The 21,718-nt window shown below is 32.2% G+C and overlaps 1 protein-coding gene and 1 non-coding gene across 3 annotated transcripts; one reads left to right on the forward strand and one right to left on the reverse strand.

The window, feature by feature from the left end:
* Positions 1 to 389: 389 nt before the first annotated feature.
* LOC143083739 (E3 ubiquitin-protein ligase rfwd3.S-like) lies at positions 390 to 21,681 on the reverse strand. 2 transcript variants are annotated; one of them, XM_076260031.1, is made up of 14 exons: positions 21,634 to 21,681; positions 20,008 to 20,170; positions 19,474 to 19,575; positions 16,884 to 17,537; positions 16,182 to 16,267; positions 15,637 to 15,739; positions 14,719 to 14,897; positions 13,687 to 13,801; positions 13,057 to 13,158; positions 12,311 to 12,474; positions 5,453 to 5,656; positions 4,571 to 4,662; positions 2,331 to 2,611; positions 390 to 1,531 (listed from the first exon to the last, which is right to left on the reverse strand). In XM_076260031.1, the coding sequence occupies exons 2-14, from the start codon at positions 20,128 to 20,130 to the stop codon at positions 1,382 to 1,384; spliced, it is 2,355 nt and encodes a 784-aa protein (XP_076116146.1). In that variant the 5' UTR covers positions 20,131 to 20,170; positions 21,634 to 21,681; the 3' UTR covers positions 390 to 1,381. The 2 variants fall into 2 exon arrangements, with proteins under 2 accessions (XP_076116146.1, XP_076116145.1); XM_076260030.1 differs by having other exon boundaries at positions 21,517 to 21,646.
* On the forward strand, positions 18,778 to 18,864 carry Trnastop-uca (transfer RNA opal suppressor (anticodon UCA)). Its single transcript has one exon. It is a non-coding gene; the product is annotated as a tRNA-Sec (tRNA).
* Positions 21,682 to 21,718: the final 37 nt, after the last annotated feature.

Genomic DNA, 21,718 nt, shown 5'->3' on the forward strand with positions numbered 1-21,718 from the left:
AGCACATCAAACGAGTTGGTGACAGGAGTCATATTGCTGACTTGGTACAGGCATTTTCTGATGAAGGCCAATGGCTAAAACAACCAAGTACATATGTAATTGTTTTAACAAAACAAGGTTATAGGCTGGTTTAAAAAAAGAAATCTTTCATACTATTCCACACTTTTGTCATCATTTGCCTATTATACAGCTGACTTTATAGTTAAATTTGTTTTTTTTCCTCACTTTAACCTGTTCTTATCATTGACGTGTAGTCTTTGGTGGATAGTTGTCTCATTGGCAAATTTATCACAGCTCCCTATTTCTATATAAGTTAATAAAAAAATAAAAGATTTTTCATTTCTTACTTATCATTTCCTGGTATTATGCATTATAAGATACACAAAATGATATTTTGGTAAAAAGTTTATTGAACACATAAATGACACATACAATAAATACACTGTGAAACATGTACAATATGGAATGAGGGGATACCATACTTCATTTGTAAAGTACAAATGAGTTTAAGGACATAACATTAAATATTCAGATTCATTTATTTTCCAAGGTACAAGTTGAGAGAATTGGGGAAAAGTTCTGTAAATGTGGAGATTTAAAATCCTTGAATTTGCTGAAGTTTGCAAGCAAGAATATAGAAAATTGATAATTGGGTAGTCATTTAAATTGTGGTAAACCTTAACCATTGAAATCCATGAAAAATTATTAACACATAATTTAAGATGAATCAACAGAATAACATTACATTTCTGAATTATAAATTTTTCCACTCCTCTACTATACAGGGATTTTTTTTTAACAAATTATGACCTTTGTATACAGGTAGTTTCTGGTGTAATTCTTATGTCCAAGCCATTTACATGTATTATGCAGACACTTACATATACACTTTGCACAGGCACAAATCATAAAACACATTTTCTCTTGCATTCCTTCCAAGTTCAAGCAAAATTTACAACCATACACTTTTAAACATACAACAGATCATTCATACTATTGTTTTAACAAAATTCAATTGTTCTTTCAATCTCCTTAAATGACAATTCATTTATAATTTTATAATCCAGAAAAAAATACTGTGGATTCATTTATTTTCTTGAGTATCAAATTTTTACAAAAAATAATTGAGTAAAAAATTTATTGTTAGTGTCTTTTTAGGAGTGAAACAATTCTAAAATGTTCACTCAAACTGATTTGTCTCTATTTTAAACTATTTCAGTTTAAGAATAAGTGCAATACATTTGTTTTAAGTTCAAAATGAAACACTTTTATCTACTAAATTTATAAGAAATTTTGAGATGGACTGTAATAACAACAATTATATAGTATTACTTCATAACAATAAAATCATGAACACATTTTGGATTAAAATGAAAGACATCTAGCACCATTTAAACACTTTAAGGATTTTGTCTGTCAGCGCTGCAAGATAAGTCATGTTATTTGTTTTTATTGCACAGATATCTAATACCGCACCATCTGTCCGTAATCTCTGTTTTAGCTGACTTTTCCCACAGTCCCATATATGCAACTGAAATGAAAATAGAGAACATGAAAAAAACACATGTGATAATGAGCAAAAAGTTTTAAAATTCAGATATAAAAATCATTTTTCAAAATAAAAATTGTTTCTAAAACAAATTTTGTTCTGTTTTGTATATTTCTGTAAATTATGTGATGAAGTGGAAAATATCACTTAAACATTTTACAGACTCCATCATGAGTTGGTTAACCTTTATGAAATATCTGTTTCACAGATGATGATGAAGTATCTGTTCTAACTACAATTCCAAATTAGACTTATCACTGAATTTGTACTAACATGAACAACAATATGTTTGTCACACTTGGAGCAGGATCTGCTTAAAGTTTATATAACCTGAGATCACCAGCAGTTTTTGGTGCAATTTGTGTTTCTCAGTATTCAGTTTTCTATGTTGTGTTTTGTGTTCTGTTGTTTGCATTACCATTGGTGTTTTTTTTTTTTTTTTGCCATGGCATGGCTGGTTGGTTTTTAAAAAACTTATAAGTTCGAATATTCCTTTGATATCTTTTGCCTATCTTTGTTACAAGACTATAAAAGAAAAAATGGCATAAAAATGAACTATGTTAACATGATTAACAGTAACTTATTCCAAACAATGCAACTGTATAGGAGAATACCTAAGTACAGGAAAGGTTGAAAAATAATAAAACATTTATATTGGAAGATTTTGTAAATTTTACTCTTTAACTTATTTCGTAGATTGTCAAAAGAAAACTCTAAACAGTAAAAAATCCATTTTGTTTTCTTTTCAAATAATTGAATAATATATGACATTGATACCTACCGATTGTGTAGACTCCTCTCCAGCACACACAAGCATATTATTTTCCATAGTTGGATGAGGTAATAACACAGATTTACTGAGTAAAGTTTGTGTACGTCCCGCATGGAATGTTTGTACAATATCACAGGAACATGACATATCTAATGTTGTAGGATCAGCACTAATGTTTACACAATTCATTTCACATAACTGATGACGAACCGCAGCATGTTTTTGTGATGGTTTGAAACTACACAACAAATGTCTTGTATTTGGTTCAAAACACTGACTTGATAGACTACCTGAAATAAGTAACAATAAAAACATGTTGTGATTTTTTTCAAGATAGTTTTTTTCAACTAATTTATGTTTCAGTAAATTTGTAAAATCAGGAGTTAATATAAATTACTGAAATATTCAGGGATTCTGTAAAATCACAAGCAGTTTTAGTAATTTGATAATACCCCTGTATTGTTATGAATCCTACAAAAGCACTCAAAATATTGCATGGAATTTTGTAAAATCCCTGATAAGCCATATAAATGTATCAGAAATGTTTTTTTTTCTATATACAGGGGTGTGGAAATATTTGTTGTGAGCACTTGTCCCTGGGCAAGTAAAACTAAAAATTGTACTTGTCCGGAAAAAAATTTACTTGCCCTGATGATCCCAATAAATATTGAAGTATTTCTTGTTAGCTAATATATCATTCTTACTTAGCACTGTTGTGCATCACAAACAAATGAAATCCATTTGTTTATATGTGTAAAAAATTAGGAAAGTATGAAATGGGTTAACATCAATGGGACAGAAACCTAACAGCAAACCAACCAATGAAATGACACGTAAAGGACAATTTTTCAGCAGTTTTTGAATAAAAATTGTAGCCAGTTAGTAGGTACATACACTAAATTTGAGGACAGTGATTGAAGATATGTAAACTAAATAATAGACAAACTATTTATTTTGTGGTGTTTCTCTCAAATGACACACTTGTTTTTTTCTTGATTATTTATTATTGTCTTGATGGGCACTATTAAAGTGTCCCTTCTATTTACCACTTTGACAACAAATAATGTTGACCGTTCATCTATAAATAAGACAAAAACTTAATTTATTTTCCGAATTTCCATAGATAGCCAGGGGCAATCTGATATCATGCACGATGTCTGAAATTCTCGCTTCCGTTTTTTTTTTTTTTTTAATACTGTGTGTCTTCCATTTGCATTTAAGGTTTTCTACTCGACTCATGACTCTTTTTGTCTTGCTTGCCCAGCTTTTTATTAAGTATTTATCAATCTGATCTCGATACAAAATTTAAAGAAATGACACTTCCGGTATATGATGGACAAAACCTAATCGACAATCCCGGGTCAATGGACAAAGCCAATGCAATGTTACGCGACTCGGGTTCGCATACTTATTTTTATTTATTTTGGTAATTGATCTATTTCCGGTATCATGTAATATTTATCGTCATGAACATTGATGTTTATACTTGCTGAACATCGGTTTCTTTTACATAAATTAAACATCTTTATACGTTTTGAAATTAATTTAATGTTTTTCTTGAATTTGAACTTTGTCTTGTATATTTTTTTACTTGTCCACGGGCAACCAAGACAAAAATAATTACTTGTCCGGTTGTTCAAATGTACGAGTCGGGCAAGTCGGACATAGCATTTCCACACCCCTGATATAAGTTTCTTGACAAAAGATAGGTATCTTTTACATCAACCTATCCCCAGGAATTTACATTTTTTTTCATCATCCCTATAGTGCAGATCTGTTTTTTTGTTTTCTTGTAGTTTTTTGTTTCCAGGTCAACTCAATGAATTCTGTTCATTGATATAGAATAATTTCCCTATTCACAGATTTTGTCATATCAATTAATTTTCTATTACAGATAACTGCAATAGAATGATACATTTGCAATAAAATATTTTTTTCTTTCCATCTGTCATGATGGTTAACTAGAGAGCAAATAATACAGACCATTTTTGTCAAAATTTGAAAGTTTGTGCTAATTTTTAAAAACACATTTTCAAAATAATTTTGTTTTTTCATTTTTTAATTAAGTCACCTATCCGGGAGTCATCTCTAGCCTAACATTTCTTTTCTGTGACATATGTAATACATTTTTCTTTTATGAACCAGTGCATTCAGGTGACTAAAAAAAAAATAAAATTTCATGCTGGCCAAAGGGAGATAACTCTAGATTTATAACTAACATATGTTTTTACAACTTTATATAACCTTACCCTCAACAGGTAATATATGTAGTTTGTGTTGGTCTTGTTTCTTCTCATAGAAACTAACTTTATCAAGCTGACCTACCAATAGACCACCACATCTGAAATATAAAATTTATAATCATAATACAAAGATGGTTTAAAACCATTCTAAAATTTGCTGTGAGGTGAATGTTTTTTGTAGTATTGGCTCAACTGTTTTGGATATCAGTTAAAACTTGATTGTTATTAGCAAATGTTAAGAGCAGTATCAGATATTTTGTACTGTGTTTTTTTTTAATTTCTCTGATACCTAGTCTTGTGGATAGAGGAAAAATTGAATATTTGTTGATATTTGATTTCTTGATTAGCCAAAGTCTGCTTATATTCCAATAGAAATTTTGGAGCTCCTCAAACATTTAAATTTGTGGTTTCTCTGTTCCAATGAGAGCTTTGAAAATTGGTATCTAATAAATAATAAAACTCTGCAATAAATGATTTATGAATAGATTATGTCAATATAAAATAAATGAGTCCATGGGACACACATGAACTGCATTTAATGTTCGATGATGTTATAAAGGAGTATAACTAGAGAATTGTAAAAGTGATGCCACCAAGTTCAACCTCATCTGTGTTTTGTGGTAATAGGCATTGTGTATTAATTTCATAATATTTGGTTGAGCCAAACAACAGTAAGAGTACCAAAACAAATTTCTTACAGACGGACAAGAGTAACACTTGATACCCCCTTCTGTGACAGCATACAAATACAATTAGAGAGGTTACAAAAAAATTTCAAATCTTTTAATACATGTGTTCTGTAGTAAAACATATGTATAAAGAATTCAGTACAAATACATTCATGACATAAGAAAATCTTAGTGGGAAAGAACCAAATCAAACACTTACCTAAACATAGCATTCATATCACTAGGTACATACTGAAGTGAGGCTACAGGTGACCTACTTCCTTCAGTATTCAATTCTTGGACATGCTCAATCGTGTTACGTATATCATACTCTAACACACGACCATTCTGCATGCCAACATAGAAGAAGTTTCTATCATCAGCATTCCAAACACAACTCCAGGACGGTAACTGGGTTTCATATCTGTAAAATACACGAGTCATTATTAAATAAGAAGTAAGGAATGATGGTGCATGATTATCGAGGGTTATATTTGCAAATTTTGAGATAACAATCATTCATAAATTGTTTTTCTCAAGTGAATTTTATCTTATAAATGAAGATCAGAATTATGCACAAAAAATATGGGAAAAACAAGCGAATCTGTGGGCTGCTGCTCACTAATGATACACCTGTCCGCTAAAAGTATAAGGTTAACAGGAACTTGTTGAGTGATGAATCTGAAAATGCATCACTCAATGCACAGTATAAATTACTCATATAAAGCCTGAAACCAAATTTAAAAAATCCTTGCAATGTAGTAACTGAGAAAGTTGCGACGAAAAATATTCATGGAACAGATGTACGGACTGGCGGATGGATGGACAGATAGAAGTAAAACAGTAAACCCAGACTAGTGGATTCCATGTTCAAATAAATGCTCTTGAATTGTCTATTGTTCTCTTTAGGATACTCCAATAAACACTGGCCACAACAGTCTAGTCAGTAGTTCTGACAGTTGCGTTAAAAACCACAAATCAATCAATCTTAGGGAGCTACCATTTGATTTTTATGGGGGGGCTAGGATGAAAAATTTTGTCCTGCCTTTTTTTTTTAGTTGTAATATCTGTCCTTCCTTTTTATTTTTCACTCTATTCGGTCCTGCCTTTTTTTTATTAGTTTGTCCTGACTTTTTTTCATAAATTGTCATCCTGCCTTTTTTTTTTGCAAAGTGTCTCATCCTGCCTTTTTTTTTTACTCAGAACTCCTGTCCTGCCAATTTTTTTCAAATTTCATCCTAGCCCCCCCATAAAAATCAAATGGTAGCTCCCTTATGTTATAAATTCAATAGTAATTAAAATTCTAATCAATGACCCTAAAGTTCCAAACAAAGAGATAACAGTTTTAAAATGTTACTAAAAGGACTTTTCCTTGATAACTTTTGGCAAATGTTTTTTTTTCAAATAGTACAGCTACACTTTCTATCAAAATTTCAAATATTTGCATGCTTTTAAAAAAACATGAAATGTTTTTTTTGTTTTTTTTAGACATATGCAATTATAAAAATAAATATTTTACAAAGAAGGAGATTGCAATAAATTTGTATTGTTATGCAAATAACAGTTATCAAAAGTATTTGAATGGAATATCCCTAAAGAAATTACAGTATTAACAATATGCAATTCTTATTTAAACACTTATATAAATGAGAATATAACTTATTTGTATGAACACAACATATATAATCTATAATGAAAAGTCTATCATAAAAATTTGCTTAAGAACATCATTTCTTAAAAGCTTTAATCCTTTCCTACCGAAATTATCCTTTTGGCACCCTTGAGCGCGAGCCGAAATTATCGTTTTGGCACCACGGAGCTGAGGGCGAAATTATCCTTAAGGATACCTAGATTTCTATTTTTAGACGGTCACAGTGCAAACAGTAAAAATAACGTTTAGACATGTTTCTTGGTGCAGTTGCTCCATAAATGTTATGATAAACATCAAATGCATTCTATATTTTAGTATCGGGCGTAAAAACGCTGTGAAAATATGTTTTTTCAAAGATTGTTGAGAACAAAAACCGTGTGAAAAACAAAATGGCGGAATCATAAATAATCGTGGTAAGGAGTTTCATTTCAAGTTGAAGCATTTAGAAAACTTAACCTGCAGTCTTTAAAGTCGTTTAACTTGTACAAAAGTAATGTATGAACGTAAATTTTGGACTGGTGAGAAGCATATTTGTAAAACAACTTGAAATTGAGACTTTGATTGTCGTCATCAGGTGCACGACTGTAAATTATTATTTCTCGCTCCCGTTTGACAGTCAACCTTTCATTACCGATTGAATCAGAGTCTTTTATCATCGTTTTAGACACTCTTAGGAGTCTGCAGTGCTACAGGTTTTATTTCTATTTGTTGAAAGGCAGTACTGCAGTATCTAGGTCGACAAAACGAAAGTCAACTTCCATTAAAAATAGAACGGGATATTGACAAAAATGGAGAGTCTATAAATACTGCGGTTCATAAAAACATGTGTTTTCACATCTCATAGATTTATTATTTAAAAGAAAAGTGGTTTAGAAAGATGAGACAATATTCTGCAATCTTATTCGTATTTTAATCGAGTGTAAATTATTTTCCATGATGTATCTCGTCTTGTAACAGAGGTTTTATAAAAGTCTGGTTCAGCATACAAAAATTTTTAAAGTTGTTTTGAAAAACAAATTCTGTTGCCAGAGAGTAAAACAACTGAAAGATGCCAAGATAATTATTTTTATGTAACAAATTGTTTTTATTCTTTTTTTTTAAAGAAAACATTGTCAAAGAATGGAAGTGAAAAATAATATTTGTTTTAGAAGGGAAGGGAAAATTATATTTTTTTTTTGCTGAAGGGAAGTGATTTTTTTTTTCAAAGTGAAAAACATAACGTGTTGATTGTTTCTACAGATTATTCTTAAGATGGCATTATTTATTATTGTAAAACAATACTGTTCCTGTATGTTTCTGAAAACAATAGGGGTTCAATTTTTTGTTTTGAAAATTATGTGGAACATAATAAATTACTCCTCCTCATGTTGCATACAAACACAAAAGATGAATGACCAGTGTGGCAGTACCTATTGTTATTGTAATTTATAATTCTCATATAAACAACTATTTTTGCACTAGGAAACACATCTTTTGTGTTCAAAAAGAGACTGAAATGGTATTGAAATTGCTGCTTCTCTCAGAAGCCAAGTCATAAAGGACTCTAAAGAGAAACTAGAGGCTCTAAAGAGCCTGTGTCGCTCACCTTGGTCTATGTGCATATTAAACAAAGGACACAAATGGATTCATGACAAAATTGTATTTTGGTGATGGTGATGTGTTTGAAGTTCTTACTTTACTGAACGATTTTGCTTTTTACAATTATATCTATAATGAACTTTGCCCACTAGTAACAGAGAACTATATTTGGTAAAAATTTACATAAATTTACCAAATTAATGAAAATTGTTAAAAATTGACTATAAAGGGCAATAACTCCTTAAGGGGTCAATTGACCATTGACAGGGCAGATAGATCTTGACCTGATAAACATTTTTATCCCGTCAGATTTCCTCAAAATGCTTTGGTTTTTGAGTTATAAGCCAAAAACTGCATTTTACCCCTATGTTCTATTTTTAGCGGTGGCGGCCATCTTGGTTGGTTGACCAGGTCACGCCACACATTTTTTAAACTAGATATCCCAAAGATGATTGTGGCCAAGTTTGGATTAATTTGGCCCAGTAGTTTCAGAGGAGAAGATTTTTGTAAAAGATTAATTTAATTTATGAAAAATGGTTAAAATTGACTATAAAGGGCAATAACTCCTTAACGGGTCAACTGAGCATTTTGGTCATGTTGACTTATTTGTAGATCTTACTTTGCTGAACATTATTGCTGTTTACAGTTTATCTCTATCTATAATAATATTCAAGATAATAACCAAAAACAGCAAAATTTCCTCAAAATTACCAATTCAGGGGCAGCAACCCAACAACCGATTGACTGATTCATCTGAAAATTTCAGGGCAGATAGATCTTGACCTGATAAACATTTTTATCCCGTCAGATTTCCTCAAAATGCTTTGGTTTTTGAGTTATAAGCCAAAAACTGCATTTTACCCCTTTGTTCTATTTTTAGCCGTGGCGGCCATCTTGGTTGGTTGACCAGGTCACGCCACACATTTTTTAAACTAGATACCCCAAAGATGATTGTGGCCAAGTTTGGATTAATTTGGCCCAGTAGTTTCAGAGGAGAAGATTTTTGTAAAAGATTACTTTAATTAACGAAAAATGGTTAAAAATTGACTATAAAGGGCAATAACTCCTAAACGGGTCAACTGACCATTTTGGTCATGTTGACTTATTTGTAGATCTTACTTTGCTGAACATTATTGCTGTTTACAGTTTATCTCTATCTATAATAATATTCAAGATAATAACCAAAAACAGCAAAATTTCCTCAAAATTACCAATTCAGGGGCAGCAACCCAACAACCGATTGACCGATTCATCTGAAAATTTCAGGGCAGATAGATCTTGACCTGATAAACATTTTTATCCCATGTCAGATTTGCTCTAAATGCTTTGGTTTTTGAGTTATAAGCCAAAAACTGCGTTTTACCCCTATGTTCTATTTTTAGCCGTGGCGGCCATCTTGGTTGGTTGACCGGGTCACGCCACACATTTTTTAAACTAGATACCCCAATGATGATTGTGGCCAAGTTTGGTTTGATTTGGCCCAGTAGTTTCAGAGGAGAAGATTTTTGTAAAAGTTAACGACGACGGACGACGACGACGACGGACGACGGACGACGACGGACGACGGACGACGACGGACGACGGACGCCAAGTGATGAGAAAAGCTCACTTGGCCCTTCGGGCCAGGTGAGCTAAAAACTGATCAAATTCGAAATGGGATAATGGGACTATTTAAGGGTCTTGTGGCTGTTACCTTGTAAGTCAGCTTCTTAAATTAACACCGTTTATGGGACTAGTACCTGTAAGCAGGATTTTCATACCACATTAATATATATAGGCTTACATGTATATGTAAGTAACACTTGCTACTGGATGTAATAGATTAATCAATAGACTGGTAACATTGGTTATAGTATAACAACCTCACTCAAGTTATTTTTATTTACCTTTTGACAAACCATTCCATTAAATAGCCCAACAATAGCCCAACAACATAAACAGAAAATTAAAAAAAAAAATAGTTTCCATATGTCCTCACTCAATTTAAAAATTAGAATTTATGATATGAATCCTCCTATTCAAGGCAGCATAACAAACTGAAAATAAAACAAATTTCATAGCTTCCAAATGTTATTACAAACTATATCAGCTCCCTGATGTAGCTTTCCATCAATGAATTTTAAAACTGCATTCTGCAGTAAAACATGTATTTTAATCCCTTTTTGGCAATAGTTTTCACTGACTTGCATCTGTGTGTGCATATCATGATTTTAAATAAAACAGTACCCAGTAGTTGTCAGCATATAATATGATCTTCTTTGCCTGTACTTTATGTGATTAATAAATTAAACTATGATGAAAATAAATTTAAAATATTAATTGTCAGATTTTGGTATTTATTTGTGCTGCTTTAACAAACATCAGTTGATGTATTTGTCAATTTTATGTTATCTTATACATCCTAAATTTTGACTACATAGTTAAGATTTCAATTTTTAAAATTTCCCAAAAAAATATATTCACTAGGCTCTTTTTCTTGAGAAACAGCTGAATATTTGCTTATCTGTAATACATTTACCGTATTTATTCTAATAAATACCCCGGGGGCGAAGACAATCTCCGAAAGGGGAGCGTCAATTTGAGAAACGAATTTCGTACCTTACTTCATTGACCTTTACCTGAATTCAAATAATTTGTTAAAATTTTTGAATGAACAAGCGTGCACATCAATGGAACATAATTTCAACAGCGTACTGTGTAACTGACAGATCTATTTTTGGAACTTGTACACACTGTGTTGGATTATCGGAGTGGATTAAAACATGGGCATCATTGATTTTTGTTTCATGTTTCTCAGTGACCGGGTCGATGTCTTTGCAATATTGTAATGGTTAAGTTTCAATTTTATTTTTTAACTACAAAATGGGGGCGTTTATTAGAACTCAAAAGTTCTGAACGCACGATTTTTGGTAGGGGGCGTTAATTAGAAGGGGGGCTTTAAATAGAATAAATACGGTATTTATGTTTAAATATTTTTTATATTATATTATTTATTGGAAATTTCATGGATTTAGAAAAAAAAGTCACTTTTTGGCTTAATTTAATACTTTTATTTATTAGAAAGCTTCATCTCATTCACATGTGGAAGAATTAATGCATTACTGGGGTTAAGTCATAAAGTAAGGAAGTACCATCGATTATTATTGCAGTTAAAAACTTTTATTAATTAGTTCATGATGACACATCAACGCTGGGGGTATTTATACAAATCATCTGGAAGAGTTATTGTCCGTTATCGAACCCGAGTTATCTTTCTTCTTTCGTAACCGTAAACAAATGGTGGCCAAAATCTACGTGAACGACAGTCTCGATTTACAAGTATTTTTGCCAAGAAAACGAAAACGGAAACAGTTTTTGAAGGAAAATAACTCAGTGGCTCATTGAAATAGCATTTTGAAACACACGTGTGCATAAGAAATGTTGCGGAATGTAAGTGAAGGTGATATACAGTACGCAATGACAAAAAATCAATCTACGTTATCGACACACGTTTTCAAGGTAAATTGCTTCTTTCTCTATGAACAGTCTACGGACGCTCAACCTATGATATTTATCTACATTTAATCAAAATTTGACCGCACAACTTGCTACGGTTCCTGAGTTTTCAATGACCAAAACTACGAGGTTGTTTTTGCTGTAGCACATGTCAAATTAATCCCGGTCAGGCAAACGGCTCATGCAAATAAATTTCTGCCAGAGAATCCTGCGAAAAAAATAAATTCAGTAGTGAAAGTGTTAAAATATAATCTTGTAGTATTCTTAAACACACGAAATATACAAAACAATGATACAATTTCCTTTTCCGATATGCTCATAAGTAAAAATGTTTGTTTTAATCAATAAACTTACGTTTGTACAACAGCATTACTTATAACACTGGTCATCTTGACCGTCTTGTCTAAAGCACAGCTCAGTAATATACCATCATCAACGTTAGGATGGAAACTTACATCACGTATAGTCTTACTGTGGATAGTTAAATACTGAGAAGTTTTGAAATCCAGCGTACTTATCTAAAACGAACAAATCATTTTATTTATTGTATGTGATTGTATTTTGTAATTTACCTCTTGTTTCACATGTCAATGTGACAGAGTGTTTTTTGAAATACACCATATTGTATTGTATTGTATTATAAACAAGTTTACATGTAATCTTTGGACTACTGCTATCTTGATGATGATGATAAATGCCTAACGTCCAGTAGCAAATCAAAAGGACTAGAACATGTTTATCATAATATAATATGAATATAGCTTTGTACATAGCTAACTTACGAGACCAATGTTTAAAGGAAATCGGTAAACAAGAAGTTGATTAAGAATGAATCTAAATATGCTTCACACAGGAAAGTATGGTAACATGAAGACTGATAACAAAATTTAGGACTCTGATTTGCAGTTCCTGTAAAAATGCAAATAATTTCATATCTAATATATATATTTCTACACACAATATTTCTGAAATCAAAAAAAATAATCTCACATTTTTGTCCAGACTTATTCAATAACAAATGCACACAATATTTACTTAATTTACAGTTATAAAATCTATATTTACCTATAAATTTAAAGTATTCATAACAAGACACCCACCTTCTTAATTCCAAATCCTGGAAAGAGAGAACTTGCTGACGGCTGAGACACAACCAGTGTGGCTAATGATGGACTGTATGCCATCACACGACAGTTCCCACCCTGAAAGAAATAATTTTTTCAATCTAATAATGATCATGAGGGAGTTTAGATATCATGTTTTTGCATAGAAAACATGTCTGCTTTTACCAATTTTCATTGCATCTTCTGGACTTTTCTATTTTCTATTCATTTATCAACTTTAATCAAAACCAAGATTTCCCTTCTTTTTCAATTTCCTTCAAAATTATTTCTCTCATTTGATGGTATAACAGATTTTGATTTAAATTGATTTTTGGTGTTTAATTGCACTTTCAAACCTATTGGCTATTTGGTGCCAGTAAGTTTTTATTGTTAAGAGGAAGCCAAAGTCTCCTGAGAACAACCACCATTTGGCAGGATAGCTGATAAAACTAGTCAATTAATATGTGGGGTTCAAAATCACAATCTCAGTATGGATTGGCTTGTGGAACAGTAGTTGAACTATATACTTGGCCATCAAGGCCCTTGTAAAATAGAAATCCTAGCAAATTCAGTGGTATCTCTTACAGTGCAAGAAAACAAGCTTTAATTAATTTTGTGTTAACTCACATCCCATATTTTGATTGTTTTGTCCAAGATAAACTGTCCATCACTCTGTGTAGACGTAGGATTATCTGATACATTTGACTGCGATGAATTTATAGACATCTGTGATGGCTGTGATCTGTAAATAAAAATAATATGTGGATTTTAAAATAATAAAATGTGTCTTATTTTCATGTTTTTCCAAAATAATGTGTTTCATTTTCATCATGTTCATGATTTTCAAAAATAACAATTTTTCTAATTTCAGTTCTAGTCAACATTTTTGGAATGGAGATATGCATAGACCCAGGTGAGCTTAGACTGAACAGCAAAAATAAAACAGAGAATAATTTGAAATAAAAACAATTTACTTATTTAGAAGAATTTGTAAAGATTTTCAACATTTTCACACATATTCAAACGATAACTTTCAGGCCTAAAAGTAATTTGCCGTTTCAGAATCTAATGCATTCTGGGAAATATTTTGAAAAGCATACACCAAAACTTGGTGATAGGTTTAAAACGTGATAAATAGAAATTCAACCATTGACGTAACATTATTTTCATTTTGGTGTACGAACAATGAGATTACCCATAGTCCTTTAGATTCTGAAAAGGTGAATTGAATGTATCTGTATATAAACTTGAAGAAACAGAACCCAGAGCCCTGAACATATGAAAATTAATTCAGTTGTTGTTGTTTCTTGCTACTTGTCGTATTGTTTTGAACTAAAATAAGACGCAAGTTTTCTGGTTAAATCGTTTTACATTTGTTATTTCTGGACTTTTGTAGCTTGATAGGAGTTACAGATTTTGCTCAATAATGAAGGCACTACAGTGACCTAGATATGTTTACTTCTACATCATTTGGTCTGTGGGGGAGAGTTGTCTAATTGGCAATCATACCACATATTTATATTAAGATAAGTAAATTATCAACACATCTCTTTCAAAACTATACCCGACATTTTGTAATGTTCTCGTTATCTCTTTAGCAATCATACCATATCTCCTTATATTTATATTAAGATGTATAAGCCTCTATCAAAACTTTACCTGACATTTTGTAGTTGTTCTCGTAACTTTGCAATCTCTGTCCGTAGCTTGTTATTGTCTCCGACAGTCATCTGATACTGCATTCTTATTTGTGCAGCCTCCATTTCACTTCTCCTCCTGCCCTCTTTTTCTTTTTCTAAGTCCTGGAGAGCTCTATCCCTTTCTGTAGTATCTACAACCTAAATATTGAACTTGTAGGTAAACATGGTAAAAACAATAAAGTGATTTTTGAATAAAAACTCAAGGTAATGCTAAACCATTAAGATTAATTCCTCCAACATGTGCATTCTCTTCAAAAGATTGAGAGGCAGAAGACCCCACCAGGATAGTCCAATATGAAAATAATTCTCCAAATATCATGGCAAAAAACTAACAAACAATCAAACAAGAATGTGTCCAAAGTACACGGATGCCCCACTCGCACTATCATTTTCCATGTTCAATGGACTGTGAAAATGGGTAAAAAATATAATTAGGCATTGAAATTAAAAAGATCATATCATAGGGAACATTTGTACTAAGTTTCAAGTTGATTGGACTTCAACTTCATCAAAAACTACCTTGACCAAAAACTTTAACCTGAAACTCGCACTTTCATTTTCTATGTTCAGTGGACCGTGAAATAGGGGTCAAAAGTTTAATTTGTCTTTAAAATTAGAAAGATCATATCATAAGGAACATATGTACTAAGTTTCAAGTTGATTGGACTTCAGCTTCATCAAAAACTACCTTGACCAAAAACTTTAACCTGAAGCGGGACAGACGGACGAACGAACGAACGGACAGACGAATGAACGGACAGACGGACGAACGGACGCACAGACCAGAAAACATAATGCCCCTCTACTATCGTAGGTGGGGCATAAAAACCAGAAGCTACAATGTTCCTATACTGAATATTATCATATTCGTACCAACCTTTAAACATTTAGCATACAACACTCGAATGTCTTGTCTTTTAGCTTTAGAATTACACTGAGGGCACTTTCCTCCTTGACCTTTCAACCATTTATCTATACAACTAAAAATAAATTACATTGTCATTGATATTACATTTCAAAAATCTGTAACTTACCTGCAAATGTTTAAAATAACCACGAGGGAATTTATGCACAAACAGACCAGATAAATCTGTTTTGCTTGCCATAAGAATTTTGAAACTAATAATCTTTGTTTTTTTATTTAGTTTTTTGGTTCTTAAAGTTTATTGAAATACACATATGAAAGTCTGAAATTTTATTTGTTCCTACTTTTCTACATTTTCCAATTACAATGCCATCAAAACAGATCCTTGAAATCTATATTTCTCCTTATCACAATCTTATCTTCAATCATGGAGTAAGATGTTTTCAAGATCTTTTTTTAATGTTGAATTGCTGTCTCCTTGACATATTCACATATCTATATTCATATCAACAAAAGTTAATCACAAGTTTATATGTAGAATTATAGCGTATAACTACCTCTGTCCAAAAAGATGGCCACATTTTAATGAAGCTAGTCTGTGATTACCAGAACTTGTCCATTCTTCAAAACATATAGGACAGCACTGAAACAAAATGTATTTGTGCATTTTTAATTGTATAAATACTATTTGGATAGCAAATGTTTTTTCTCCTAAGGCTAAGTAACAAATGTCTAAGACTTCTTTATAAGGTTTTTGAGCTTTTTATATTTCAAAATTTTAATAATGCACAATTTTTTTCCTGTACAACTAAAACTTGGCAGTGTCAAAATATCTGCACATACTTGAAATTTGATTCTTCATAATTGAACGTCAAAATACAGAAGTGCATAGTACCATTTATCGCAAAATTGTTTGTTCTTTTGCCAACAATTGTTTGACGCAATTAAGAGGAATTAAATGCATCAAGGAAAATTAAGGAAAAATTATACACGTTTAAAATGACTTATACTATGCTTGATGTCAATAAATAAACAAACTCTTGTAAAGCCACTACCTGGTATTATTAAAACTAATAGTTTATATAATCATGAATAACAAAAATACTGGCAATTCTCCTCCCATCTCCCCTTCCCCTAAAATGGAATAAAAGATTGCTCTTATCATTTTTCAGATGATTCAATATTTCAGGTATTTAATGCAAATAGCAGGAATTATTGTTTGAACTTGAACATGGCTACAAACTTTAAAGTGATCATACATTGCCTTCGTCCTCTGGTTCACCACCACCAGGTTTCTCTGGCGTCATTATCCTCCGTCGTTTTGGTGACCTGAAATCTCTAGGTGAATCTGTATGTCCCTGAATAACCTGCACAGCATTGGTGGCTGATACAGAAGATAATACTGTAGACAGTGTTGAAGGTGCTCCTAAGTTAGGACCACCATTTCCTGCTGTTTCCATGGCAACAGATGCAGCAGATGATGTTGATGGCTGATTAGGTGAAGAGTTAGAACCACCGCTTTCAGTTGTTCCCATGTCAACTGGTGCAGCAGATGTTGATGGTTGATTAGATGCAGAATGAGGAACACTACTACCTGTTGTTTCCATGGAAACAGATGTTGATGGTTGATTGGATGAAGATGATGATGATAAGATTGTAGATAAAGAGTTTGACGAGGATGTTGTGATGGGCTGCATTGTGATATTGTGGACAGAATCCATTGTTGTGACAGCATTTGATTGTATGGTGATGTTAGTTATGGATTCAACAGAAGTCTCTGCATTTGTTTCTAGATTCAGACTAGGAAGTGGTGGCAGGGTAATAACACCAGGTAATGTTGACCTGGATGATTGAGCTCCTGAATCCACAACTGTAGCTGCTCCAACAGATGGCAGCACTTGTTGGTTTTCTTCCTAACAAAATAAATGAGGTTATGTATGCTTGAACCAGTTGTTAAGATAATAAATTTCTCAATCAGAAGTTAAACTCATTGTTTGTTATTTACTTATCAATGATGTTTGATTTTTCCCCAGGTTCACTTAGTTTACTTCGGTAAAAAAAACAGAAGAAATTGATCAGTTGAATAGAGGGGGTGGGGAGGGGGGATAAAAAATTTGCCCTGGATATTACAATTTGATTTTTAAGAAGATATATATGAATAAGTAATTGATCAATGTCTAAAAAATATCTATTAATAATCCCTCTGTCTAGGTTCTACTACTTTTGCGGCAGGCTTGACAAAAACAAATTGAAAAGATAAGGAAGCACCTAGTTACCTTGTTTTCAGAGGTTAAAATATATAACTTCTTACAAAAAGCTTATAGAACTATATATATATATATATAATATAATATTATGAGGCAACTTTAAGTTTCAAGATCAGGACCCATCCTCCATCCCTATTGTCCTTTAAAATTGACAATTCTCATAATCAAACTTATGTCAGCTTGTTTTTCTAAAACACTTAAGCATTCACCATTATTTACATGCATTATATTTAAAAAAAAATTATTTGTTCAAGTCCCCCCCCACCCCCTTGAGATTAAATAAAGATAATAAGTTAAAAATAGAAATAACATTTATAGTACATGTACCATTAATATACAATCTTGTAATTGAATTTATTTACAAAGATACAATTTTGAAGTGTCTGCCATAAAAATTAGTATTAAAAAAAAATTCCAAAATCTTTATGATATTACCTAAAATATATGCAAAAAACAAATATTTGGTTAAAAAAAATAAAAATTTCTAATAAAATAAAATTACTGATTGGAAATGAAATGTTGATGTAACATCTGGAGTTCAAGGTTCATCTTATGTTGTTTATCAGTTAAGATGGTTACCTGTATCTTCACTTTATCAGTTTATGTCATTTCCATCAAGGGAAATAACTCTAGATTTTTTTTTAATATTTGTGAAAAAAGCCATTTCCCCCATAAAGTAGAGATTTCATAAATTCACAAAATAAGCCTTTATTGAATGAAATTGTTTTAACATTCCCAAGACATAGTTATCAATCTATACTGTTACACAATAAAATCATAAAATATTTGCAAACTTTATTCTAATAATATTTAAATATGTTAAAGCTTTGTTGATGAAACTCAGAAAATTTGTGGGTATATAAATATTTAAGTAACCACTACCATTGCCGGAATGAACCTCAGTGGTCTGGGGTGCAGGCTTCAAACCTGTAGCTGATTAGCGTCAGAGTGGTTCAATTCCACCTTTCCGGCGATTTTTAGTTTCAAAATATTTAGAACACTTGTAAAAAGAAAATATAATGAACACCTTACGTACCAGCTGGTTTTACAATTTTTTTTAAATGAATTAATCCCAGATCAAGTTTAGGTGGTCTCCAATGTGTTAGACATCCACATTATATGAACATGATTAATGATAAAGAAAAAATTCAGATGTAGGACTAGGAAATAATTTATTGTTGTCCATGAATCAGTTATGATTTGTCTCTCAATATGTATATATGTTATTGATATTAGCTCTTTAATATTATTTTTTTTGAAGCTTAAAAAAAATGTATGAGTCAACCCAATTGCATTATTCTGGGACATAGGCCAAGGACTCCCAAAAGATGATTTCATAGTAGCCTTTAAAAAAATCTGAGAGCCATTCAGGTTTGCCTTTCAATATAAAGGCATTAACTTCAACATGTACCTAAACAGTCTTATTTTTCATGATTTCAAACATCAACATAAGTTGATAATACGTCAACATTGAAATAAAGTTGTTACTTGTTTACCATCATAAACTTGCCATACAATTTTGGGCGAAATGACAAGGGCAAAATAATAGATTTCTATTAAAGATTATAAACTGATCAATTACATGATTTGGAAGTGTGTCTACGTCTACTTCTACATCTTCATCATCACTGTCTTCTACGTTGACCTCTGACACGATACTGACATCTGAATCATTGTCTTCTCCCTAAAATACAACAACAATTATTGATTAATAATCCATTCTGAATGTAACACATCCTCTGATTGGCTATAAGTATTTTGTCTAGGAATAAAATTGAGAAAGGAAATGGTGAATATATGTCAAAGCGACAACCACCCGACCATAGAGCAAACAACAGCCGAAGGCAACCAATGGGTCTTCAATGTAGCGAGAATTCCCGCACCCGTAGGTGTCCTTCAGCTGGCCCCTAAAATATGCATAATAGTACAGTGATAATGGACGCCATACTAAACTCCGAATTATACACAAGAAACTAAAATTTAAAATCATACAAGAGAATATTTTACCATTTCAGCTATGCACATACATTGAAATATAATGGCAAAACAAATTCCAATAAAATAAATGATATAAAACATTGATTGTCTTAATCTTAAATAATTTTAATTTAACAACCTCGGAATCTGGAAATAATTCTTCGTCTGTCACTGCCTCCACGTCAATATCAATGTGCCGCTCGGGTGATTCTGTAACAACTATAATTTCATCATCCGAACCTTCCACATCAATGTCTGACATTATAAGTACAACCTTGAGATTAAAATTTCCATGATTTTATCTGAAACATAAACAAATAAAGAGTAGCAATACAGATCTATAGAAGCTCACATTGATTTATCGAAATTATATACAACAATATTCATGATGTTGCAATCGCTGTTATTTCACTGCCACACTGCATGTAGTAAAGGTATCATTGCTGTTGAGTCGTGTTGTCTTTATCTATATATCTATCAGCTTGTTTGATCACTGAGTCATGTCAGTCACAACTTTTGGGACTTTCATACTACAGATTCACCAGGCGTTGGTTCACTTTCATTTGTAATTTAAAAAATGAAAATGTACATGTGTATGTACAATTCCATGCTCTGGCTTAGTACATGTACAATGTACAACACATGTATGTCATGTATGTAGAGTTTTAAAAAAAAAAAAAAAAAGGAGCATTTTCTTCTTCCGGGTTACGAGTCCAACTCTATTAAAGTGTTATTGCAATTGACTCTCAAATAGACAGGAGGCCACTGTCTGACCAAATTTAAATAAACAGATAAAGTTAGATTAGACAAATGTTTGAAGAAAACAAATATGTAGGGTGTAAACAGACTTTGGGTGTGAACATGCAGGGTGTAAAAATGAAAGGGGGGAGAATGTGAATTGGCAGGAACAAGTTTTTTGGGAGAATGGACATGGATTCCTGGTTTTACACTGTCACTGTTCTACTGCTCTATCCCTGGTTAGAAGTGGAAATTTTGGCGTGAATTTGCGGAAACAAATTTTTGGGGAGAATGGACAAACATTCCTGGTTTTACACTGTCACTGTCAGAGGCGGATTTAGGGGGTGCCCCCCCCCCCCCATTTGAGAAAAAAAAATTTGGTTGCTTATATAGGGAATAACTGAAGCGTGACGAGATCAGTCCCCCTCTTAGGCAGCCAATGGGCCCCCACTTATGAAAATTTCTGGATCCGCCACCGACTGTTCTACTAGTGCTTGATTACTGGAGGATGGTAGTGGACATTTTGTCAGGAAACTCGTGCACTTAGTACATAGGCTGATCCAGGGGAGAAAATGGTTGATTATACAGGGAATCACTGAAGCACGACTGACACAAGCCCAGCCCCTCACCTTAGGTCAGTCAGAGGTCCTTAATTATAAAAAAAAGTTTTGTATCCGCCTCAGATTTGTTATTTTTTTTAGCTAACCAAGTCAATTACTAAGGACTTTGGAATCAATTAAACTGTACATGAAGACATTGTGTGTGTTTTTATAGGAGAATAAATGATATTTGTTGTTAGCAGAATTGCATAATCGGAATAATTTTCAGGAGAAAAAAACTAAAAAAATGGCATGTTTTTCAGTGTATAATTTTTCCTCTCTCAAATATGACATGCTATCATTTGTATTACCTATGAATATACTGGGAAGTCTATATAATTATATGCCCTCAAAACATAAAGATGCATTTGCTAGTTCCAAAATAAATAAAGAGTTCAAAAATAATCATTTCATTTCAGAAAATTTACCGCTAAACATCATATTCAAAGCAATGTAAATATCCAAGACAAGCCGAAATAAAATAATCTGGGTACTAGGGAAGCTTTGAATAAT

Source organism: Mytilus galloprovincialis, chromosome 7, assembly GCF_965363235.1.
Source record: "Mytilus galloprovincialis chromosome 7, xbMytGall1.hap1.1, whole genome shotgun sequence".
NCBI lineage: Eukaryota > Metazoa > Mollusca > Bivalvia > Mytilida > Mytilidae > Mytilus > Mytilus galloprovincialis.